The 26,255-nt window shown below is 40.7% G+C and overlaps 1 protein-coding gene across 6 annotated transcripts in view; it reads left to right on the forward strand.

Annotated features, from left to right (window-relative positions):
• The first annotated feature begins 410 nt into the window (after positions 1–410).
• The window catches only part of SYT7 (synaptotagmin 7), a 705,049-nt gene continuing 679,204 nt past the window's right edge, over positions 411–26,255 (forward strand). For 3 of the 6 annotated variants that reach the window (XM_075325171.1, XM_075325169.1, XM_075325170.1), the window contains exon 1: positions 415–900. In XM_075325171.1, coding sequence (XP_075181286.1) covers positions 867–900 — 34 coding nt within the window. In that variant the 5' untranslated portion in view covers positions 415–866. Of the gene's footprint in view, positions 901–26,255 lie in introns of all 6 variants that reach the window. The other 3 variants (XM_075325168.1, XM_075325167.1, XM_075325172.1) reach the window with 3 other exon arrangements.

The raw sequence follows: 26,255 nt of genomic DNA on the forward strand, positions 1-26,255 counted from the left end.
ATAGATGATAGATAGATAGATGATAGATAGATAATAGATAGATGATAGATAGATAGATGATAGATAGATAGAGGGATAGATAGATGGATATATAGATAGATAGATATAGATAGATAGATAGATAGATAGATAGATAGATAGATAATCCTTGGGTGCTGCATCCGTTTTGTGAAGGTTTTATATGCAGAAGGTGTTGGTGACTCTCTTGATGGCTTTGCCCCTGTCTTTGCAGGGAGAGGTGCTGTTTTATTTCTAGATGGATTATTGTGGGGGAAATGACATATGTGTGAATGATGTGATAACTGATTATTGTGTCTGACGTTCTCTTATTCCATTCCTGGCTTCTTGCAGGTTCCAGGGCTCATGCAGCAGAGTGGTATGCACATAGGGTGTTGCCTGCTTCCCTATCAGCCTCCGCACATACATGTGATGGGCTTTGGAGCCACCTCTCCTGCCTGTGCTCCAGGTGGCAATAGCACAGATCCCATTAGGATGCTCGCCTGTGTGTGCAGTTTCTGTTCCTGCCAGCAGCCAGCAGCATGAGGATGTAAGAGAGAAAGCGAGTGACAGGGAAGGGAGAGACACAGAAGGGAGAGAGAGGCAGAGAGGTTGCTTCTTTCCTAAAGATCCTCATTCATTGACCCTGTAAGCAGCACACAAGAGCTCCCGAGGCCACCTGCAGCCCCTGAGCTTCTCCTGGTCCTTGTCCCTGGAGTCCAGGCTAGAGGAGATCTGGAAGTGGCATCTCAGTCCTATCTCCCTCCTCCTTTTCCCACCTCGCAGGCTGTCTTTGTCTTTTCCTGGGACGTACAAGCGGAAGGGAAGAGAGAAAAGGGATCCGCGGAGGAGCAGAGGCAAGAAGGAAGATGCACATTAATCGGGAGGCTTCCGCCAGTAAAGGTAATAGTGCTGGAGAGCATTTTCCCATTGCAGACGTCCTTGTATTCTACTGCTGAGGTTTGGCAGAGACATGTAGAGGGGCACACCTTGCCTGCCTCCTGACCTGCTGTCACAGGTAGACCCCCAGTGTCCCTGTGCCGCAGGTTGCTGTGTGGTTCATCTTGTTGGTAAAGTCCTATTACCCCGGATATCCCTAGCACTAAGGTTTAGGGTCTCTGGCGGAAGGTTGGGTCACACAACAGTTAATTCCCGTCACTAGCGCTTGGCTGGGTGGTTTGTTTGCTTCAGTCTTGTGTGCTTAGGAGTTGCTCCTGAGCTGACAATCCTCATCCCATATCCTTCTCTGCCTTACCTTCTTGTGTGTCAGATTGGAAGAAGGCGTTTGTAATAATCTTCCACTTTACATATTTATGTGCACTCACGCTCAAGTTTACAGATTTGTATTCTGTGCATATTCATCGCTTCTATTAGGTTCTGGCTGATTGACTTCAATATTTATGGAGGCACCTGCTGCTTCTACAAGGAGCAACAGCCTGGTATTCGGAGCGTGGGTCGTGGAGAGCCGGCTGTCCCCTGCCCCTTCATCCCTAGCACCCTCCTATGTGACCTGGGGGCTCACTGTCCTACAACCCTCCCCAATGTCATTACCAAGACTCCTCCATACTTGCCGTTCGGGCTCACGTTGTCCTTTATTTTCTACACAGTCATCTCCTTCATTATTAGCCTCTTCACCTTTCCTACAGAGATATTACACACTTCCTTAATCCTTGACTTCCATGTGGACCTTATTGCATATATTATTTGTTGCCACCTGTTTACACACCTGTTTACACTGTGCAGCTTTTTACCTGTATATTCTACATGGTTTCCCTCTTCTATCCCTAATCCCTCACTACCAAGCCCTTCCTACCTTTTGCATCCTTCTTCCCGGCTCCCGTACTTCACCATGACCCACTTACCTGCCTTTCATCCTTTCCCTTTTACTATTTCCCTTATGTTGTGTCCTGGAATTACTAGAACCTTTATTATTTTGCTCCTGATTTCTTCCGTCTCACGTTGGGAGTGATCAATTCGACCTCTTCACCTTTTCTTGCATTAAGTATGACGTATCCTAGCAAGGCAACAAGCGGAGCCGGGAATGTGTGAATGGCCGAGGAGCCCCTGGACGAGTCCGTGCCGTTCATCATCTCGGTGTTTATGAGTTCCCATTGTCTTCTTCCAAACAAAACAGATATAGAGAAGATGATTTGGTGATAATTACAAGAAGACGCTTTTATGGACGTTGAAGGTTTTATATTAAAACTTGGGATCTGGCGGTGGAAGGTTACGTGGAGTTTCCTAAACGAGAAATCCTTAAGCGGGTGGATCACAGCCTTATAAATTAATATTTGCAAAACATGTAGATAAGGCAAACAAAAAACGGATGAGCAAAGAATAAGGAACTCATGGCGGGGTCATTTTTGGAACAGTTAAAGGAATGAGAGCAATGAGATCTATGACTATGTACCGTGGTTTTGTGTAAATAGTTTGGTTTGGTATCACAAAAGGCCTGAGAAAAAGCTATTAGTTTACTCAAGAGATTAGTTACCAAGACAGGTCTGACCGAGGAAGTAAATTCAATATCTCACAAGCTTTTCATTCCACCATAAAGACTGTATAATAGTGATTTGTATTTATAACATCAGTATTGGTATAGTACGTAGTATAGTTGTTGGGGCAGGTGTCTTCTACAACTCTTCCCGTTTATTTGCCTTTTCTAGGGGAGACAGGATCAACAGATAAACTCTGACCTAATGGGAAACATTAAAGGTCATGGGCATAAGAGGAGACATTAGGGGTCATGGATATATTAAGGGGAAATATTAAGGGTCATGGACATAAGGGGTGACATTAGGGGTCATGAACATAATAAGGGGAAATGTTAAGGGTCATGGACATAAGGGGTGACATTAAAGGTCATGGATATAATAAAGGGATACATTAAACACCATGGACATAATAAGAGAGACATTAGTGGTTATAGACATAACAAGGGGATACATTAGGGGTCATGGACAGAATACGTGATATATAAGGGGTCAAGGACATAAAGGGACACACTAGGGTTCATGGACATAATAAGGTTAATCATTAGGGGTCATGGATATAAGGGGAAACATTAGGGGTCATGGACATAATAAGGTTAAACATTAGGGGTCATGGATATAAGGGGAAACATTAGGCGTCATGGACGTAATAAAGGGATACACTAGAGGTCATGGACATAATAAGGTTAATCATTAGGGGTCATGGACATAAAGGGAGACATTAGGGGTCATGGATATAAGGGGAAACATTAGGGGTCATGGACATAATAAAGGGATACACTAGAGGTCATGGACATAATAAGGTTAAACATTAGGGGTCATGGATATAAGGGGAAACATTAGGGGTCATGGGCATAATAAGGGGAAACATTAATGGTCATGGACAAAAGGGGAGACATTAGGGGTCATGGACATAATAAGGGGAAACATTAAGGGTCATAGACATAAGAGTGACATTAGGGGGTCATGGCTATAAAGGGAGACATTAGGGGGTCATGGACATAATGGAAAACATTAGGGGTCATGGACATAAGGGGAGACATTAGGGGTCATGGACATAAGGGGAGACATTAGGGGTCATGGACATAAGGGGAGACATTAGGGGTCATGGACATAAGGGGAGACATTAGGGGTCATGGACATAAGGGGAGACATTAGGGGTCATGGACGTAATATGTAAAGACATTAGGGGTCATGGATATATTAAGGGAGACATTAGGGGTCATGAACGTAAGGGGAGACATTCGGGGTCATGGACATAATAAAGGAAGACATTCGGGGTCATGGGCATAATAAAGGAAGACATTCGGGGTCATGGGCATAATAAGGGGACACATTAGGTGTCATGGACATAATATGATCAGGAGATACAAATAAGTGAAATCTTCCTTATAAACGCTAATTTTGCGAATCTTATCTATAAGCCGGTTGTTATGCAGAGATGTGAAGATAATCCTATCCATTTGACCATGACTACAATCGTGGCCACCAGAACACATGATTATTATTACTGCACGTTTTATCGTTACGGTTGTAGAATTATATAAAAACACCCAGATGTGGGTCAGTGAAGGATATCTCACCCAGTGTGGACTTGTCACACAGACGTTATGACAGTCATTAAATATGTGATCACTTATCTGATGCAGATTGCTGATAGCAAAGAGCTGGACAGAACGGCAAGACTGCTGTAACTTTATGCAATGTTATAGTTAAATCTGTAAAGTTATGTTTTAAAGGAGGTTTTCACTCAAGGGAAAACTTTCAGCAAGCAGTGCAGCTTTATGAATACTAACAGTGTGCAATGTACTCACTGTTAAGATTCAGCTCTGATAGCAGTTCAAGCGGTCGGCTGTTTGCTGTCATTTTGATAAAATCAATGTTTTCTCTGCTGCAGATCTAGCAGTTATACAGAGCTCATGAATATGCTGGACTACCTGCAGCAGCCAAGTAGTCCTCTAATGATAATCTACTGCTGATTAATCAGTGATTTTATCAAAACTACAATAAACAACCCAGTACGTGACACATCGCTGCAATCAGGCTCTCTGTCTCTACATTATTCTGCTCCCAAATTAGGTGGCAAAAATCTGGAGACAGATTCCCTTTAAGAGTTAATAGAACTTAGAAAACCAGTGAGACAAAAAAATCCCATTCATTGTAAAAAGTATTTACTTTATTCAATAAGTTAAAATAGCAAAAGAATAAATAGGCAAAGTTACTTATAGGTGAGACATGTAAATTAGTCCAAATTGAAGTAAAGCATTAGCATGAATGGCTATAATTATAGCAGCAGAATGGCAATGTATTCATAGGTACATAAGGTGCACATATACTGTACATAATGCAGACCTTGACAAGCAATATAATTAATTCTCAATACAGTAGTGTGGTGTCTAGCTCAAATAGTAAGTGGCTTAGTGCTATTACTGATAAAAAAAGACACCAAGATCAGATAAACATAATATAGATACTTAATAATACATACACACATGCGCTCCCTGAGGAAGCAGGGCGAAACACTTTGTCAGCTAAGTATGGCATCATATACATTTATGTAGAGGGTGTAACTTCTCTGGAATGTTATTCATTACTTTTACTACTTATTGCATACTATTGTGGTGTCTAATTCAAATAGTAGGTGGCTTAGTGCTATTAATAATAAAAAAAGGCACCAAGATCACCCATATTGTCTGATAAACATAATACGGATACTTAATACACATGCACCCCCTGAGGAAGCAGGGCGAAACACTCCGTCAGCTAAGTATGGCATCCTATACATTTACATAGAGGACATAACTTCTCTGGAATATTGTTCATTACGTTTACTCCTGATTACATATTAATATGGTGTCTAATTCAAATAGTAAGTGGCTTAGTGCTATTAATAATAAAAAAAAACCACCAAGATCAGCCATATGGTCAGATAAACATAATACGGATACTTAATATATACACACATGTGCCCCCTGAGGAAGCAGGGCAAAATGCTCCATATATCAGCTAAGTATTGCAACTTCTCTGGAATATTATTCATTACTTTTAATCCTGAGTGAATTAGGCACCACAATAGTATGCAAATAGTAGGTGGCTTAGTGCTATTAATATTAAAAAAAAGACACCAAGATCAGCCATATGGTCAGATTAACATAATACGGATACTGAATAATACATACATACCCGTGTTCCCTGAGAAAGCAGGGTGAAACACTCCATATATCAGCTAAGTATGGCAACTTCTCTGGAATATTATTCATTACTTTTACTCCTGATTGCATAATAATGTGGTGTCTAATTCAAATAGTAAGTGGCTTAGTGCTATTAATATTAAGAAAAGACACATAGATCAACCATATGGTCAGATTAACATAATACGAATACTTAATACATACATACACACACACACACACACCCTGATGAAGCAGGGCGAAACGCTCCATATATCAGCTAAGTATGGCATCCTATACATTTACATGGAGGGCGTAACTTCTCTGGAATATTATTCATTACTGTTACTCCTGATTACACACTACACCTTTACAAATCTATACAATGAGTGTTGGTGAGAATTTTCTGTACCTCAATACAAGAATCAGTTATGGCACTAAGCCACTTAGCTTACCACTGTGGATGGAATTTCTGGTTTCCTGATGTTTCGCATTTTGTAGTCGCAAATTTTGTTACAGATGTCCTTTAAGTGACCCGCCAGGTTCATGTATGCCTTGAAGCGTTGACAAAAACTTTGCAGCACTTTAGGAAAACATGCAACTTTTTTTTTCCACTAAAAAGTCGTAAAGAGGGTTGTAGACCAGTTTTACCCAAAGTCCAATCCTCACCCCCTAAGGGATCATGTACTCGGGATGTCCTTAGTATTACACAGGTGATGGAGTCATGAGGGCACCAGAAGTTGCTATATGTTTTCTCATCTCTTCAATACTAAGGAACTCTTGGAACAATGATCTGTTGGGGGACAATGAGGACTGGAGTGTTGTAGACAAAAAGTATTTTTTTATTTTGAGAAACATTTTAATGACTTAGTTAAAAACAAAAATGAAGACCAAAAGACGTAAAAAGAAAAGTGACTTCATAAAAATTGCCGATGATGAATCGTCCCACAGTGTTTAAGCTGCCCAGTATATCAATGAGACTTTATCCCTGAGGCATCTGGAAGGGTGATCAATAGTTAAGGCCGTTAAGGCTCCTATAAAACCGCCTGGAAGCTGAAATTAAATACTTAATTACTGCTACAATTTCCAGTGATTAAAGTGCACTCACAATGACACGCTCCCAGCTGTCATTTTACATTTCTTCTACCGTTAACCCCACATCTCCTCCGGTTGTCCGGCTCCTTCATATTGATAATTACAGGGATCATACAGGTCTGGAAACTCCAGTCATTTCTAGTTTTTCCACCTGAGAAAAACGTCATTATTCCTTAGATTTTACTAGTGATAGAAGCTGATCTTTATCTTGTTACTAGCTGTAGTACCCAGGCGTTGCCCGTGATAGTAACTGTCTCTCTGTCTCTCTCCCAGTCTCTCTGTCTCTCTGTCTGTCTGTCTGTCTGTCTGTGTGTCTGTCTCTGTCTGTGTGTGTGGCTCTATCTGTGTGTCTGTTTCTTTCCCTGTCTGCCTGTGTGTCAGTCTCTATCCATGTCTGTTTGTCTGTCTGTGTATATCTCTATGTCAGTCTCTGTATCAGTCTTTCTGTCTGTCTCACTATCTCTGTGTCTGTCTGTCTGTCTCGTTCCAGGACTGTCTCTTTCCCCATCTGTCTCTTTCCCCATCTGTCTCTTTCCCCATCGGTCTCTTTCCCCCTCTGGCTCTTTCCCCCTCTGTCTCTTTACCCATCTGTCTCTTTCCCCATCTGTCTCTTTCCCCCTCTGGCTCTTTCTCCATCTGTCTCTTTCCCCATCTGTCTCTTTCCCCATCTGTCTCTTTTCCTCCTCTGTCTCTTTCCCTGTCTGTCTCTTGTTTTTTTCCCAGTCTCTCTCTTTCCCCCTCTGTCTCTTTCCCCCTCTGTCTCTGTCTCTTTCCCCCTCTGTCTCTGTCTCTTTCCCCATCTGTCTCTTTTCCCCCTCTGTCTCTTTCCCCCTCTGTCTCTGTCTCTTTCCCCCTCTGTCTCTGTCTCTTTCCCCATCTGTCTCTTTTCCCCCTCTGTCTCTTTCCCCCTCTGTCTCTGTCTCTTTCCCAGTCTGTCTCTTTTCCCCCTCTGTCTCTTTCCCCCTCTGTCTCTGTCTATTTCCCAGTCTCTCTCTTTCCCCCTCTGTCTCTTTCCCCCTCTGTCTCTGTCTCTTTCCCCCTCTGTCTCTGTCTCTTCCCCCCTCTGTCTCTGTCTCTTTCCCCATCTGTCTCTTTTCCCCCTCTGTTTCTTTCCCCCTCTGTCTCTTTCCCAGTCTGTCTCTTTTCCCTGTCTGTCTCTTTCCCCCACTGTCTCTTTCCCTGTCTCTTTTCCCCGTCTGTCTCTTTTCCCCCTCTGTCTATACCTTTCCCTGTCTGTCTCTGTCTGTCTCTCTGTCTCTTTGACTGTCTCTCTCTCTCTCTCTGTCTCTTTTCCTGTCTGTCAGTCTCTGTTTGTGCTTATGTCTCTCTGTCTCTGTCTGTTTCTCTCTGTCTGTCTCTTTCTGTCTGTCTCTATCTGTCTACCCACCAACATCTTATTACCTTGCACATAAGCTTCTTATACTAACAATTTATTTTGTTCCTATAGCAACCACTCACAGCTGCTATTAATAAGCTGTAGCTGCTATCTCCATTGACTTTAATAGAGACAGGATTTTTGGAGTGTAACTTAAGGCTGCCTTACACGCAGTGACCTCGCTAGTGATGTCACTCGTGAAAGCACCCGCCCCCGTCGTTTGTGCATCACGGGCAAATCGCTGCCCATGGCGTACAAAATCGCTAGGACCCATCACACAGACTTACCTTCCCAGCGACGTCGCTGTGGCCAGCGAAACCGTGTCTTTTCTAAGGGGGCGGTACGATGGCAACCGGTCATGCAAAAGACATATGAAAGACATGGATAGTACTGGTACACAAAAACGGATGTGTGACTGAGGCCCAATGATTACAAAAAAAAGATGTGCACTCATAGGGTTCTTTTTGGAAAACCTTTGTCTGAATTGTACTTTTGACTTACATTGATCCATCACGCGCATAGACAGCAAACAGATGGAAAACACGCTCACTTTATCTCAGCCCGAGGCCAATCTGACAAGAAAATTCTCAGACAGGGTTAAAGGAGTTGTCCGGTGTAAATCCACGAATTTGCAGTCCCTGTATGTGTCCCTGTATGTGTCCCTCTATGTGTCCCTCTATGTGTCCCTCTATGTGACTGCAGATTTGTGAATCCTCACATCGCACGCTCTGGTCACTTGATTGAATAAAAAGTGCTGCAAAAAGCTGAAAGAATTGACGCGCTGCATCTTGTAAAAAAAGTAGCAACAAAATCAGCATGTTAAAATACAGCGTGTGCATGAGATTTCAGAAATCCTTTTCATAATGCTGATACTGTAAAACGCTGTGTACCATATGCAGTTTATGTGAACAAACCCTTGGGCCATGTGCGCACGCTCAGTTATTGGTGCAGAAGTTTTCTGTATAAAAATCTGCACCTTGTGGCAGAAAAACGCATCAAAAAATGCATGCTTTTTTTAAGCATTTTGGTGCGTTTTTTTGGAGCATTTTGATGAATTTGTTTAAGCGTTTTGGTGGGTTTTTTGAGTCTTTTAGTGCGTTTTTGGTGTGTTTTTTGGAAAGATTTGGTGCGTTTTTTGAGTGTTTTCGGCATGTTTTTTTGGAGCATCTTGGTGCGTTTTTAGAGTTTTTTAGTGCGTTTTTGTGGAGAGATTTGCTGCAATTTTGGAGTGTTTGGTGCGTTTTTGTGGAGAGATTTGCTGTATTTTTGGAGTGTCTTGATGCAGTTTTGGTGCGTTTTTTGGTGCCTTTTTTGGAATGTTTTGGTACTTTTTTGGAGTGTTTTGGTGTGTTTTTTGGTGTTTTTTTTGCCTGTTTTTTGGAGCATTTTGGTGCCGTTTTGGTGTGGTTTTGTGCATTTTTTTTGTGCGTTTTTGTGCCGAGCGGTTTATTTTGCAAAATCATTGGCTGTAAGGCTACAAAACGCAGGAAAAAAACGCACCAACAACTGACATGCTGATTCTTTTTTCTACACCCAAAACTGGAAAGGAAAAAGAAGCAATGTGCACCCAATACATCAGAATTCTCATTGACTCGCTGGATAAGGACAGACATGCTGATATGGGCCACAAACTGCACCAAAATACACATCAAAAAGGCAGCGTGCGCACATGCAGCTGCAGACAGAATGTGTGTGAACGCGGCTTTACAGGATCACTATAATTCTGAGAGCTAGTTAGAGCGATCTATGCTTTCACAAATATTAGTAGAGGCAGATATCACCGCAAGGGAATACATGTTATACACTTGTGGCAATAGGACTGAATGAAAAAGCGCATTTCAATGATTAACAAAGTGCCAATACTTTACAATAATTGTTCATTTTATGGAAGTGCCATTTAACGATGTGGGGTACATGAGACCCAACACCAGGTTTAGCTAAAAAATAGACAATATTCACAAGCCTGTATTGAGAAGAAGATATATATATATATATATATATATATATATATATAAATAAATATATATATATATGTATATATATATATATTACATGCAGATTTTTTTCTTTGTATTCAGATGCTTTCCTCTGGACATCAGCACCAAATCTGTACCAAATACCTAACAAAAAGCATGGCTCCCTGCGTTTTGTGAATCTGCAGAGAATTCCTTCCGTGCTGCGATCTGATCCTCACACACCCACTAGCTAAAAATAAACACCGGTAAAGGCACACGGACGCCCCTCAGGCAGGCGCTCCACCACGAGGGGCCCATTATGAAGCGTCATTGTCTGCGGAGGGTAAAGCACCTGTAGGAGAAGTGACGCTGCACTTTACTGATAGACATGAATTATGCTCCATTATTTCCCTTCCTTGACACGTCGAGAAATCGCATCATTTCTTACCAATACTTCAAAATCCCTTTGACTTGTTTATGCATTTTTATTTATTTATTTACTTATATTTTGCTGCAGCATAGTCATCAGTAATATAATTTGTTCTTTGGTGTATTATCACTATGCCGTCATCATGATGTTTGCTGTCAGTGAATAGTATTCTTGTTTACATTTGGAGGAGATCACAATGTAAACACTGAATATTTTTCATTTTTTGTTCATTTTGTATTCAGTCTAGACTGTCCGGATAGTTTATGACCATCTATACCTGTAGGTAAAATGCGGCAGCGTACAGTCCAGGCTGTTTAGTTTCTAGAACGCTTATTACATCGGATACAATTGTAACAGCGAGAAATATTAGTTGGTTACTTTCTTATATAAAATGTGCTTTTTGTTTTTGGATGTAAACAAGAAAGTTCTGATACATGGACAGCAAACATTTATTATAAAAAGTATGTATGTGTATGTGTGTGTGTGTGTGTGTGTATGTCCGCTAAAGGAATTTGCACCGTTGCATGTACAATCACGAAACTTATCAGAGACACTCCATTTGACTCAGGGAACATCGTAGACAATGTTTTGAGGGGAAATTTTAAGCCCACGCTATAAAGTTATTTGCAAAAAAAACCTACCACCATTAAAGTCAATGGAGCTGGGAGCTACAGTGCAGTCAAAACATCAAAAGAATGCGCAGCCACGCCCTTAAATGGAAGGTTGGCATGTCACAATGCAGCCAGGGAAAGAGACAGACACAGACAGGGAAAGAGCCAGACAGGGAAAGAGCCAGACAGGGAAAGAGACAGACTGGGAAAGAGACAGGGAAAGAGACAGACAGGGAAAGAGACAGACAAGGAAAGAGAATGGGAAAGAGACAGACAGGGAAAGAGACAGACAGGGAAAGAGACAGACGGCGAAAGAGACAGGGAAAGAGAATGGGAAAGAGACAGACAGGGAAAGAGACAGACAGGGAAAGAGACAAAGAGATAGAGACAGACAGGGAAAGAGACAGACTGGGAAAGAGACAGGGAAAGAGAATGGGAAAGAGACAAACAGGGAAAGAGACAGACAGGGAAAGAGACAAAGAGATAGAGACAGAGAGACAGACACAGACAGAGAGACAGACAGAGACTGGGAGAGAAACAGAGATACAGTTACTATCCCGGGCAACGCTGGGTGCTTCAGCTAGTAGGTCAATAAAATGGTGAGAAATTGGAATTAAAGGATCTAAGATCATTTGCGTATGCTTATACACTGCGGAACCCAGAAAGTTGTGATTTATGTGTATTCACTTGTATTTATATAAATAGATATCCTGTTTAAAGGGATAGTACGGTGCTTTGATTTTTTTTTTTACCAAATTCTTAATACTCATCTTAGCAAGCTCCTATGCATCTTTTTTCCAGGACCCCGCTGATCTCTGCTCACAAGGCTCCAATGATGTGACTGCTGCAGCCAATCACTGGTTACAGCAGTAGCCGCAATGGTGCATACTGCTGATTTTCACACATGATTAAAGCCCTGTAAGCACTGGCTAGGGCAGGGATCGGCATATCAATGGTGCTCGCTGCCACCACACCCCACGAGCCCCACCGACCCTAGGCCACCATTGCCGCCCCGGTAAGCCATATGCGGTTTGTAAGTGCGTCTTAGGCTCTGTTCACACTAGAAAAAGGATTTTTCTTAAGAAATTTATTGAGTGTCTCAAAGATTAGCGCACTTGCGGTAAAAAAACAGACCAATAACACACCGAAAAACGCATGCGGTTTTGTGCGTTTTTGATGCGTTTTTGGTGCGTTTTTTCCTCAGGTTGGTCCCTGCGTTTTTTTACCATTATCTATGACAAAAAACGCAGGTAGCTGCAGAAAAGAAGTGACATGCTCATTATTTTTCTCAAGAAATTCTGCAGAAAGAATGTTCTTGAGAAAAAAACGCAGTGTGCGCGCAGCTATTTTTTTTTTCCATAGGTTTTGCTGGGGAATGTCTGCAGAAAGGTTACAACCATTTTCTCAAGAATTTCTGCAGCAAAAACGCAAAAAAAAGCGGGTAAAAAAGCAGTGTGTGCACAGGGCCATAGAAACCGGAAAATACAGTATTTTTTTGTTAAAGATTTGTCTGCGAGCCATAGGTTCCCAGCCCCTGGGCTAGGGGAACTCGAGAAGCGGCTGCGCAGGAGTTGTGGGGAATTGGTATATTGGCTGAGCTCACATGTCCTGTAATAATCGTCCGTTATCACAGATCCGTTTTAGATCCGTTGGCAAAAAAATGTCTGCAAACACAACTTTTTTGTCCATTGTTAAATAACTGATGTCTGCCGGATCCATTTTTAACCTGGAGTCTATGGAGAACGGGTCTGTTAACAAATTGCTATTTAGTCATCCGTTGTACTTGCATTTGTAAGGGATCTGTTGTTTTCTTACTGGATCCATTACAAATGGAAGATAAATAGTAATCCAATAACAGATCTGTTGTTTTCTTACTGGATCCATTACAAATGGAAGATAAATAGTAATCCAATAACAGATCTGTTGTTTTCTTACTGGATCCATTACAAATGGAAGATAAATAGTAATCCAATAACAGATCTGTTGTTTTCTTACTGGATCCATTACAAATGGAAGATAAATAGTAATCCAATAACAGATCTGTTGTTTTCTTACTGGATCCATTACAAATGGAAGATAAATAGTAATCCAATAACAGATCTGTTGTTTTCTTACTGGATCCATTACAAATGGAAGATAAATAGTAATCCAATAACGGATCTGTTGTTTTCTTACTGGATCCATTACAAATGGAAGATAAATAGTAATCCAATAACAGATCTGTTGTTTTCTTACTGGATCCATTACAAATGGAAGATAAATAGTAATCCAATAACAGATCTGTTGTTTTCTTACTGGATCCATTACAAATGGAAGATAAATAGTAATCCAATAACGGATCTGTTGTTTTCTTACTGGATACATTACAAATGGAAGATAAATAGTAATCCAATAACAGATCTGTTGTTTTCTTACTGGATCCATTACAAATGGAAGATAAATAGTAATCCAATAACGGATCTGTTGTTTTCTTACTGGATCCATTACAAATGGAAGATAAATAGTAATCCAATAACGGATCTGTTGTTTTCTTACTGGATCCATTACAAATGGAAGATAAATAGTAATCCAATAACGGATCTGTTGTTTTCTTACTGGATCCATTACAAATGGAAGATAAATAGTAATCCAATAACAGATCTGTTGTTTTCTTACTGGATACATTACAAATGGAAGATAAATAGTAATCCAATAACGGATCTGTTGTTTTCTTACTGGATCCATTACAAATGGAAGATAAATAGTAATCCAATAACAGATCTGTTGTTTTCTTACTGGATCCATTACAAATGGAAGATAAATAGTAATCCAATAACGGATCTGTTGTTTTCTTACTGGATCCATTACAAATGGAAGATAAATAGTAATCCAATAACGGATCTGTTGTTTTCTTACTGGATCCATTACAAATGGAAGATAAATAGTAATCCAATAACAGATCTGTTGTTTTCTTACTGGATCCATTACAAATGGAAGATAAATAGTAATCCAATAACAGATCTGTTGTTTTCTTACTGGATCCATTACAAATGGAAGATAAATAGTAATCCAATAACAGATCTGTTGTTTTCTTACTGGATACATTACAAATGGAAGATAAATAGTAATCCAATAACGGATCTGTTGTTTTCTTACTGGATCCATTACAAATGGAAGATAAATAGTAATCCAATAACAGATCTGTTGTTTTCTTACTGGATCCATTACAAATGGAAGATAAATAGTAATCCAATAACGGATCTGTTGTTTTCTTACTGGATCCATTACAAATGGAAGATAAATAGTAATCCAATAACGGATCTGTTGTTTTCTTACTGGATCCATTACAAATGGAAGATAAATAGTAATCCAATAACGGATCTGTTGTTTTCTTACTGGATCCATTACAAATGGAAGATAAATAGTAATCCAATAACAGATCTGTTGTTTTCTTACTGGATCCATTACAAATGGAAGATAAATAGTAATCCAATAACGGATCTGTTGTTTTCTTACTGGATCCATTACAAATGGAAGATAAATAGTAATCCAATAACGGATCTGTTGTTTTCTTACTGGATCCATTACAAATGGAAGATAAATAGTAATCCAATAACAGATCTGTTGTTTTCTTACTGGATCCATTACAAATGGAAGATAAATAGTAATCCAATAACAGATCTGTTGTTTTCTTACTGGATCCATTACAAATGGAAGATAAATAGTAATCCAATAACAGATCTGTTGTTTTCTTACTGGATCCATTACAAATGGAAGATAAATAGTAATCCAATAACAGATCTGTTGTTTTCTTACTGGATCCATTACAAATGGAAGATAAATAGTAATCCAATAACGGATCTGTTGTTTTCTTACTGGATCCATTACAAATGGAAGATAAATAGTAATCCAATAACGGATCTGTTGTTTTCTTACTGGATCCATTACAAATGGAAGATAAATAGTAATCCAATAACAGATCTGTTGTTTTCTTACTGGATCCATTACAAATGGAAGATAAATAGTAATCCAATAACAGATCTGTTGTTTTCTTACTGGATCCATTACAAATGGAAGATAAATAGTAATCCAATTACAGATCTGTTGTTTTCTTACTGGATCCATTACAAATGGAAGATAAATAGTAATCCAATAACGGATCTGTTGTTTTCTTACTGGATCCATTACAAATGGAAGATAAATAGTAATCCAATAACAGATCTGTTGTTTTCTTACTGGATCCATTACAAATGGAAGATAAATAGTAATCCAATAACGGATCTGTTGTTTTCTTACTGGATACATTACAAATGGAAGATAAATAGTAATCCAATAACGGATCTGTTGTTTTCTTACTGGATCCATTACAAATGGAAGATAAATAGTAATCCAATAACAGATCTGTTGTTTTCTTACTGGATACATTACAAATGGAAGATAAATAGTAATCCAATAACGGATCTGTTGTGTTCTTACTGGATCCATTACAAATGGAAGATAAATAGTAATCCAATAACAGATCTGTTGTTTTCTTACTGGATCCATTACAAATGGAAGATAAATAGTAATCCAATAACGGATCTGTTGTTTTCTTACTGGATCCATTACAAATGGAAGATAAATAGTAATCCAATAACGGATCTGTTGTTTTCTTACTGGATCCATTACAAATGGAAGATAAATAGTAATCCAATAACAGATCTGTTGTTTTCTTACTGGATCCATTACAAATGGAAGATAAATAGTAATCCAATAACGGATCTGTTGTTTTCTTACTGGATCCATTACAAATGGAAGATAAATAGTAATCCAATAACAGATCTGTTGTTTTCTTACTGGATCCATTACAAATGGAAGATAAATAGTAATCCAATAACAGATCTGTTGTTTTCTTACTGGATCCATTACAAATGGAAGATAAATAGTAATCCAATAACGGTTCTGTTGTTTTTGTTACAAATGGAAGATGCATAGCAATCTTTTAACGGATTCATTCTCCATAGACTCCCATGGTAAAAAAAAACGGATTAGGCAGAAATCAGTTTCCCAACAGATCTCTGCAGGATCCGTTTTAACGGATGATTACAGGATGTGTGAACTCTGCCTTACTTGTTAAAAATGTTGAGTCTATAGAACTCTTTAAAGGACTGACATAAAGAAATATTCAGAATAAAGTTGCTGATATTTTATACCAGAAGGGATGTGTGAGCTGGTGATGATTTATATATATATATATATATATATATATATATATATACACACACACACACTAGATATGAGATGTGAGGTTCACAGATCCAAGAGAGGTAGATGATAGATGGAAAGATATATCACTACACACTATAGATATAAGTTACATAGGAAAGAGAGATATATAGATGACTTGTATGGCCATCATATGAACGCAGCCTTACTCAGAGCATGAATACATTTTCCTTCATAGAAGTCAGGGTTTTCCGCATACGCAAAAAAATAGTGCCGCTGGGCGTTGTGTCCGTTTTTACCATCAATGTTTCATTTGTGATTTTCACAGATCTAATATATAAAGCTGAATGTGTGTATGTATGTATGTATGTATGTGTGTATGTATGTATGTATGGATTGGCATCTGCACCGTCGCAGCTACAGCCACAAAATTCTGCACACTCACACTTCTGGACCCCGAGAGCGTCATAGGCTGTTGTGAGGTGAAATTTTAACCCCGCACGTTCCAATTTACCAATCAATTTTGCCCCTATCTACATAATGGGGAAAAAGTGAGACAAAAAGTGTATCTGCACCGTCGCATTTACAATCACGGAATTTTGCACAGACGCCTCATGTGACCCAGGGAACGTCGTAGACTATGTTTTGACAGGAAAATTTAACCCCACGCTTTACAGTTACTCTCCAAAAAACATGCCTCCATTAAAGTAAATGGAGCCTGGAACTACAGGTCATTAGTAGGAGCTGTGATTGGTTGCTATAGGAACAAAAGACATTCATAGTATAAGAAGCTTATATGTGAGGTAATAAGATGTCGGTGGGGAGGCGGATAGGGAGAGACAGACAGAGAGACAGACAGACAGACAGAGAGATAGAGACAGACAGGGAAAGAGTCAGACAGAGACAAACGATGAAAGAGACAGACAGAGACAGACCTGGAAAGAGACAGACCTGGAAAGAGACAGACAGACATGCAGACAGGGACAGAGACAGGCAGACAGGGAAGGAGGAGACAGCCAGAGAGACAGACAAAGATAGATGGGGAAAGACACAGACCTTGATAGAGACAGACGGGGAAAGAGACAGAGAAATAGAGACAGACAAGGAAAGAGACAGACAGAGACAGGCAGACAGGGAAATAGACAGACAGGAAAAGACACAGACAAAGAGACAGGGAAACAGACGGGGAAAGAGACAGACCTGGGAAAGAGACAGACGGGGAAAGAAACAGAGATAGAGACAGACAAAAAAAGAGACAGACAGAGACAGGCAGACGGGGAAAGACACAGACGGGGAAAGAAACAGACCTGTGAAAGATACAGACGGGGAAAGAAACTGTAATACTATTGTATGGTTTGAGGATTTCGATAGCGTTAGGGCAATGACAGCCAGAGACGAGTTTGTGGTACAAGATGTTTATGATATGTAACCACGGTAGATACACAACAGAAATACACAGTATAACAAACACATAAAAAATACCTTTCTGAAACGGAGCGAAGGGGATTCCCGGGGCCACGCACCGGACTCCCCCAGGGAGACCACCAGAGCGAACCCCTATAAAGGGACTGTCCGGCAATCAACCCCGGAAGGCCTAAATGCGCCGCAGCCGGGACACAAGGGGCAAGCGGTAAAGTCCAGAAGTGTCCGTACGGAATGAAAGTCCAGAATGGTTATGAACCGGAAGAAACCGGGCAGACGTGCTGACAAAAGACGGCAGACGGAGTCCGGGCACAGTTTGAAGAAACCGGGTATGGTCCAGAGTCGGTCGGTAGATTTTCAGGAGGATTCAAAGGTAATCCAGTAGCAGCAGCAGCAAAGCAGGAGCACACAGCAAGCAGTATACTCAGGCACTGGACTAAGCTTAGAGGCGGCCTTTTAAGCAGCTGGACAGGAAGTAGGGCAACAGAACACAAAACTCCATGTTAACCGAGGGCAAGCTTTTTCAAAAGAGGACTGGAAAACCCGGAAACCTGACAGAAACAGAGATAGAGCCAGACAAAAAAAGAGACAGACAGAGACAGGCAGACGGGGAAAGAGACAGACGGGGAAAGATACAGACGGGAAAAGAGACAGACGGGGAAAGAGACAGACGGAGCACATTACTTGGCCAATTTAGTTAAATCTGTGTGGAATATCTGGGGTGTTGAAATATATGTTGTGAAATGCTTCTATTAGCTTAGTTTTTGCCTTTTAATAATTACATTTCTAATTGTTTTGTGGTTTTTGTGTGTAGAATACATTTTTGTTAATACATTCTATTTTGTTAACAACAGTTATTAACCCGGGTGAAGCCAGGTAGTACAGCTAGTAGCTAATAAAAATTACAAGGCTTCTTAAATCCTTTGCCATGTTAAACACGGACAGCGTGCGGACTGTACACTGACGCCATCCGTGTGCTGTACGTGTTTTTCACGGACCCACAGACTTGTATTGGCCCTTTTCATCCGTGCGGCCAGAAATAAACGGACATGTCTCCCTGTAGATCATATGGATACATTATCTGCAAAAAAACGGACATGTCTCCCTGTAGATCATATGGACACATGGTCTGCAAAAAAAACGGACATGTCTCCCTGTAGATCATATGGATACATTATCTGCAAAAAAACGGACATGTCTCCCTGTAGATCATATGGACACATGGTCTGCAAAAAAAATGGACATGTCTCCCTGTAGATCATATGGATACATTATCTGCAAAAAAACGGACATGTCTCCCTGTAGATCAAATGGACACATGGTCTGCAAAAAAATGGACATGTCTCCCTGTAGATCATATGGACACATGGTCTACAAAAAAATGGACATGTCTCCCTGTAGATCATATGGACACATTGTCTACAAAAAAAATGGACATGTCTCCCTGTAGATGATATGGACACATGGTCTACAAAAAAAACGGACATGTCTCCCTGTAGATCATATGGACATGATCTGCAAAAGAAACCAGACACGTCAATAGCAGCATGAATTATAATGGGTAGGTGTTCTATACTTGAAAAAATGGATAGAAGATGTATGTAAAACAAAGAATGAGGCCTAACAGGTAAGCTAATAATTTGGTAAAGGGTTGGCCATTACGTGGAGAACCCCTTCCCAATCAGTTTTCCCCAAGGAAAATAATAACAGCTGTACTCCGCTCCGGTGCTGACGTCGTTGCAGTTGGTGGCTCTCCCTTCGGACAAATCAGTCATCCAATACATCCGAAGAGGGGACAGTGAGATAGCAAATAATTTCTATGTCACATGATTCCTGTGGCTAATGTCGGACAAGCACCGAGAGAACATGTGCAGACTCCGATGGAATGGCAACAAAACACAAGGTGTTTATAGGTGTTTTTATTTTACTGGGAAAACCATTGCCAACACCATTGAAATGGCATCAGCACTGGAAGTGAGTCCAGGTGCTTTTATTTTACTGGGGGCCGTGGAAAAAACAGTGCCAACACCACAGGAACGGTATCGGCACTGGAAGGGACTATAGGTGCTTTTATTTTACTGGGGACCCCGGGAGAACAGTGCCAGTGCCGACACCGCAGGAACAGCACCGGCACCAGAGGTGAGTATAGGTGCTTTTATTTTACTGGGGACCCCAGGAGAACCAGTCCTGACACCGCAGGAACAGCACCGGCACCGGAGGTGAGTATAGGTGCTTTTATTTTACTGGGGACTCCGGGAGAACCAGTCCTGACACCGCAGGAACAGCACCGGCACCAGAGGTGAGTATAGGTGCTTTTTTTTTACTGGGGACCCCAGGAGAACCAGTCCTGACACCGCAGGAACAGCACCGGCACCAGAGGTGAGTATAGGTGCTTTCATTTTACTGGGGTCAATCATAGGCATTCAGAAAGGATTTTCCATGTAGTGAACAACCCCTTTAAAGCTTTATAAGGTTATGCCAATCACAGCGCCCCCTCTTCTACCTTGGCTATAATGGGTGTTGTAGCTCAGTTCTATCCAGGTAATAGATTACTATTCTCTGTAAGGTATAATCATGAGCTGTGCCGGCATAGATGACTCTGAGCGTTACCATCATAGCTTTCTTACATTTGTGAAATGATCATTAATGCTTCCGGTAATGAGCCGAGTCAGGTTTTATCTGTTGACAAATTAATAAAGATATACCTCGAGCCGAAGACGCCGAGCTCTTCGCATTGTTATTACTCTTCATTGACAAGCTACTCACCGGGACGCTATTTTCTTTTAAGCTTCAAAATTGCAATAAGATGTGGTAAAAACAGGTGGGGGTGCAACAGATCCAGGCGGCTGGAAATTGTGTAGCCACGAGCAGCTGTGTTGACACATGGCATGAAAATGATGTTCATCCATTATTTTCATGATGCCCAGACCACAGGATGCTCCAATTATTGTAATCTATAAATAATTACTGGTTTCGCCCTGAAGTGGGGCTGTCACTGATCTATACAATGCAATAGTCCATTTTTTGGTCTCCGCATCATCCCATCTGCTCCCAGAGGAGTGTTAAGAAGGTCAGTCACAGATCTGATGAGGTTTGACTGAATAGCCTCTATATTTATGTGTAACAAAAAAACTGAATGTAGGAGAGTGACGGAGAGAAGAAGGTCCCCAGGCACCTAACCCAGATCCTAGACATAGAGGAACGTGTCTGTCTGTGCAAGAGGAATAGGGATACATGGTGGAGGTGACAGAACCAGAGGAGGAACGAGGCACAGGAGAACCGACCATGACGACCAATATGGAACGTGACTGCACATAGGCAGAACTAACACCACATATGAGGGTATGGGCACGTGGCGGAGACCGTTCAAAAAACACCTGAAAAAGCATTAGCTAAATGCTCGAAAAGAATAAATATTTACATTACTATTCATATATTCAGTCTTTTAAGGTTTCCAAATACAGTGGAACCTTGGATTACGAGCATAATTGGTTCCGGGAGTGAGCTCTTAAACCAAGTTACTCTTATATCAAAGCAAATTTTCCCATAGGAAATAATTGAAACGCAGACAATTCGTTCCACAACCCAAAAATATTTACAGTATTTATACAAACTTATTACAGTAATACAAAATAATGTGCTGTATTCATATAAAATTATTACCGTACACTACTACATAATACTGTACAGTTAAAACATGTAAAACAAATTAAACTGCACATTAGCTTCCAACAGAATTGTTGGTGTGTGAGATATACAGTATAAGCAATGTGCTGTACTGGTTATCAATAAGAAAGTACAACACCGTATCCACAAATACAAATTGATAGACATGCTATATTGTATATACTGTACTGTGCAATGTTATACGGTGTACAGTAAACAGTACATATATACAGAAAATTACCTCCAGAGTGGGCCAGAATGCGGTGAAAGGACAGAACCGGAAGTGTACATGGTGAATATTTGCTCTTCTTGCAAAGCATTGCTCTTAAACCAAGTTACAATTTTTTAGAAAGTTTTGCTTGTCTTGCAAAATGCTCTCAAACCAAGTTACTCTTAATCCAAGGTTCCACTGTATATGCATCTGCATGTATATAACTGTAGCAAATGAAGAAGGAGGCGTGGCCTTTGGAACGTTGCACAATGTGACTTCTTAATATGCTGTTCAGTTGATTTGCAGTAATGCAGTTGGAGGAATATTTGTTTATTGGATTAAGTCAGTTTACCGCAACTGTGGACATGTGGTGACCAAAACGTACGGTGTCTGAGGAATGAACAAAAATGGACATCTCAGGTCATATTAAAGGGAATCTGACAGCAGGTTTTTGCTACATCATCTAAAAGCAACGTAATATAGGAAAAGAAAACAATTTATCACTTAGTTTACTGGGTGCAGTAGTTGTGACATAATCCGAGTCCTTAGGCTATGTGCGCACGTTGCGTCGGAGTACCTGCAGTTTATTCTGCACGTTTTCCTTCCCTTGGTTTTTGACCAAATGGCTTTTGACCATTTTTTAGCGCTAAAAACGCATGCATATTTACCGCGTTTTTAGTGCGTTTTTAGCGCTTTTTACCTGCGTTTTCACCTGCGTTTCTGCAGATGCGTTTTGTAGATCAAAACACTGAGAAATAAAGTTGGAATAGTCAAAAAGAATGAAAAAAGAGAAAAAAAGGATAAAATTAACTTTTAATAAAACTATATGGAAAATTATCAATTTTAATGAAATAATAGTGGTTATGCACATTTTAACAGAAAAATAGGTAAAGTTTATTATTTTTTAGCATTTAAATTTTCGGTTTTTCTGTGTGTGTAAAGGAACATTATAACCCTTTAATTTTATGCCAGAAAAGCATGCGTTTTTGAAGCCAAAAACGCAGTGGAAAAGCAGGTAAAAAGCATGAAAAACGCAGGAAAGTTGATTTTGGTTGCGTTTTGCCATTTCTCATTGACTCCAATGTTAAGGAAACGCTGCAGAAATGGCAAAAACAACTGACATGCTGCTTCTTTTTCTGCATGGTTTTTGACCGAAAATATGCAAATTAAACGCAGCAGAAAAAAAAGCAAAGTGCAGACAGGATTTCTGCTTTTCCCATAGACTTTGCTGGAAATCAAAAACGCATGTGTTTTAGCGCAAAAATGCTGCAGAAACGCGGGTAAAAACGCAACGTGCGCACATAGCCTTAGATGTAGCAGAGTTCAGAAAGCTAATCCTGTTTACATCAGGCTCACTGTATACATTGTCTACTGACAGTGAGCTGCTTATCAAAGGAAGGGTCATGGTTGGACGAAATGACATGAGGCAGCTAGTCAGAGCAATGATAATGTCCTAGTGATAAAACCTTCACTGTAAATAACAAACAGCACACAGCTTAATAAATGACACATCGCTGAAATCTGTGCTTTAGCCCCTATCTCCTGCTGTCTTCAGATTACATAGCAAAATCGCCAGAAAGATTGCCTTTAAATGAATTGAGTGGAATGACCTGACATGTTAATTATATATTGCTTTACAAGTAAGATGTTGCAATGGAGACCTTCAGTCAAGTAAAAAAGGATTTCAATGATAAACATTTTTCTGTCAGTTTAAATGTTGGGATAAAACTTGTTCATTTGGATGCTGGAGTTGGTGGATTCTGAATGACCCCAAATGCATTGTGCGGGTGACTTCTTTGTGTGTTCATGAAGTTTCAGTGGAGTCACAGATTATGTGATATTTATTTTATGATTTTAGAACATTCCTTACTGTTGATATCTCTAGAATCCCGGAAAACTCCTTTCATTTATGTGTAATGGAAAGTGAGAACATTTAAAATGTCACTTACTGTATAGATTCCTCACAGTTTTCAAGATCTCTGCTTGCTGTGAATATATACGGAAAAATCTGTTCTGGCGATGTGATGGACGCACCATGACACACAGTAACATCACAAGACCTGAAAATAAAATTATATAAATAAAATGATAATAAAAAATAATACAAATAAATTAAAAAAACTATGTGAATAAATAAATAGATAAATAAATAATGGGGGGGGGGGACAGACACACTGCGTAGTATTTGCTTCAATATCAATCATGCCTCTTTGAGCGTGATATTGGCAGAATGCGCTAGACTGATCCTCACTGTGTTCATACCTCCAGGACTAGTCCAGGTAGTTCTAATATGTGGCACTACAGTATTAAAAATTGAGTTTTGGGAAAAATGCACTGAACTTGGGAGAAAAATTGATAGGAATCAGTGTAAAAAGACAAAAATGACGCTCACATTAGATCATAGGGATACATGCTGCTGACTGGTTTCCTTTCGGACAGTAATAATTAATCTGCCCCAGTGTATTAGCTTTTCTTACTGTTTCATTAAAGAGGTAAAAGACAAAAGGGCAAGTCATCATGATGTCAGATTTGTTTGTGTCTGCATTAATGATATTTTTGCAATACTTTCATAAATTTGGGGCAATTTTTACTAAATTTGGTGCATGTTTAGATATAACACTTCTGATTTTCCAAATTCTGCTACTTTGTTTTCTTTTCTTTTTTCATTTTGTGCTGCTTCGTTCCATTGCAGACATATTCACACTTTTTGCTTTTAGAGTGCAGTATGTGAAATTTCTGTTTGTAATTCAACTGGGCTTTTCTTCAGAGTCTTCCCTGGAGGCATCAACTTTCACTTCTCCTTCCCAGATGCTACCAGTCACAGCTCAACAGCTGACCTAGCTGTCTCAGACACTGCCAATCACAGCTTCGCAGTATCTGGCAAGAAGGGGTGAAAGCTCACCTCCCCCAGAGAAGACTGAAGGAACGCCCAGTTGAAATACAAGCAGAGATTTCACATAGTGTGCTCCAAGAGAAACAAATCTGAGTAAGGAGAACTCAGGGAATTTTACAAGGCATTTAACACAATTTTTTGAGCAAGTGACAGGTCATCCTTAAAGGGAACTTGTCACCAGTTTTGGGGCCTATAAGCTGCAGCCACCACCAGTGGACTCTTATAGACAGCATTCTAACATGCTGTATATAAGAGCTCAGGCAGCTGTGTAGAATGTAAAAATCACATTATAATACTCACCTAAGGAGTGGTGCGGTACAGACCGGTCGGATGGGTGTCTCCGCTCTTCGGGATCGGCGCCTCCTCTTTCGGCCATCTTTGTCCTCCTTCTTCTGAAGCCTGGGTGCATGATGTGTCCTTCGTCATGCGCACAGGCCTGCATTGAGGTCCTGTACAGGCGCACTTTGATCTGCCCTGAGCAGGCAGATCAAAGTATTGTAGTGCGCCTGCGCAGGACCTGAATGCTGGCTAGTGTGGATGATGTAGGACCAGGGCTGGATTTAAGAGGTGGGTGGCCCGGGGCCCATTTTGGAGGGAGGCCCACTTTTCAAGGTGTTGCAATATGTAACACAAAATGAAATGAACGCAAGTTTATTTACAAAAATCATTTACGCAGAGTAATTCAGGTGTTTTCCCCCATCCTTGCATGTTTTCCCATCCTTCCATGTTTCCCCCATCCTTCCATGTTTTTCCCCATGCTTTCATGTTTTCCCTTATCCTTCCATGTTTTCCCCATGCTGCCATGTTTGCCCACATCCTTGCATGTTTTCCCCCACCCTTGCATGTTTTCCCATGCTTCCATATTTCCCCCATTCTTCCATGTTTTTCCCCATCCTTCCATGTTTTCCCCTATGCTTTCATGTATTCCCCCATCCTGCCATGTTTTCTACATCCTTCCATGTTTCCTCCATCCTTCCATGTTTTCCCATCCTTCTATGTTTCCCCCATCCTGCCATGTTTTCCCCCATGCTGCCGTGTTTTCCCCCCTCCTGCCATGTTTCCCCCATCCTTCCATGTTTTCCCCCATGTTGCCATGTTTTCCCCCATCATTCCATGTTTCCCCCATCCTTCCGTGTTTTCCCCAATGCTGCCATGTTTTCCCACATCCTTCCATGTTTCCCCCATCCTTCCATGTTTTCCCCATGCTTTCATGTTTTCCCCATGCTTTCATGTTTTCCACCATCCTGCCATGTTTTCTCCATCCATCCTTCCATGTTTTCCCCCATCCTTCCATGTTTTCCCCATGCTTTCATGTTTTCCCCCCTCCTGCCATGTTTTCTCCATCCTTCCATGTTTCCCCCATCCTTCCATGTTTTCCCCCATGCTGCCATGTTTTTCCCCCATCCTTCAATGTTTTCCCCCATACTTCCATGTTTCCCCCATGCTGCCATGTTTCCCCCCACCTTGACACAGCCGCTGCCACACACAGTTTAAAAAAACACAAAAAAAACAACCTCACCTTTCAGCACCCGCTCCACCGCTGCGCGCCACTGGGTCAGGTCCTCAGTTCCCGCGCTGCCACCTATCGTCATTACACCGGCGCCGCTTACTGATGATCCCGCCATCTCCTAGGCAACATGCCTGCGGCCTAGGAGAGGAGAAGTGTCAGAGCGAGGAGAAATGTCTCCTCTGCTCCAATACAACTTTGAACTGCCAGCGCAATCACACCGGCAGTTCCAAGTGGCTGAATGAGGCGA

Source organism: Anomaloglossus baeobatrachus, chromosome 10 (genome assembly GCF_048569485.1).
Source record: "Anomaloglossus baeobatrachus isolate aAnoBae1 chromosome 10, aAnoBae1.hap1, whole genome shotgun sequence".
Lineage (NCBI taxonomy): Eukaryota > Metazoa > Chordata > Amphibia > Anura > Aromobatidae > Anomaloglossus > Anomaloglossus baeobatrachus.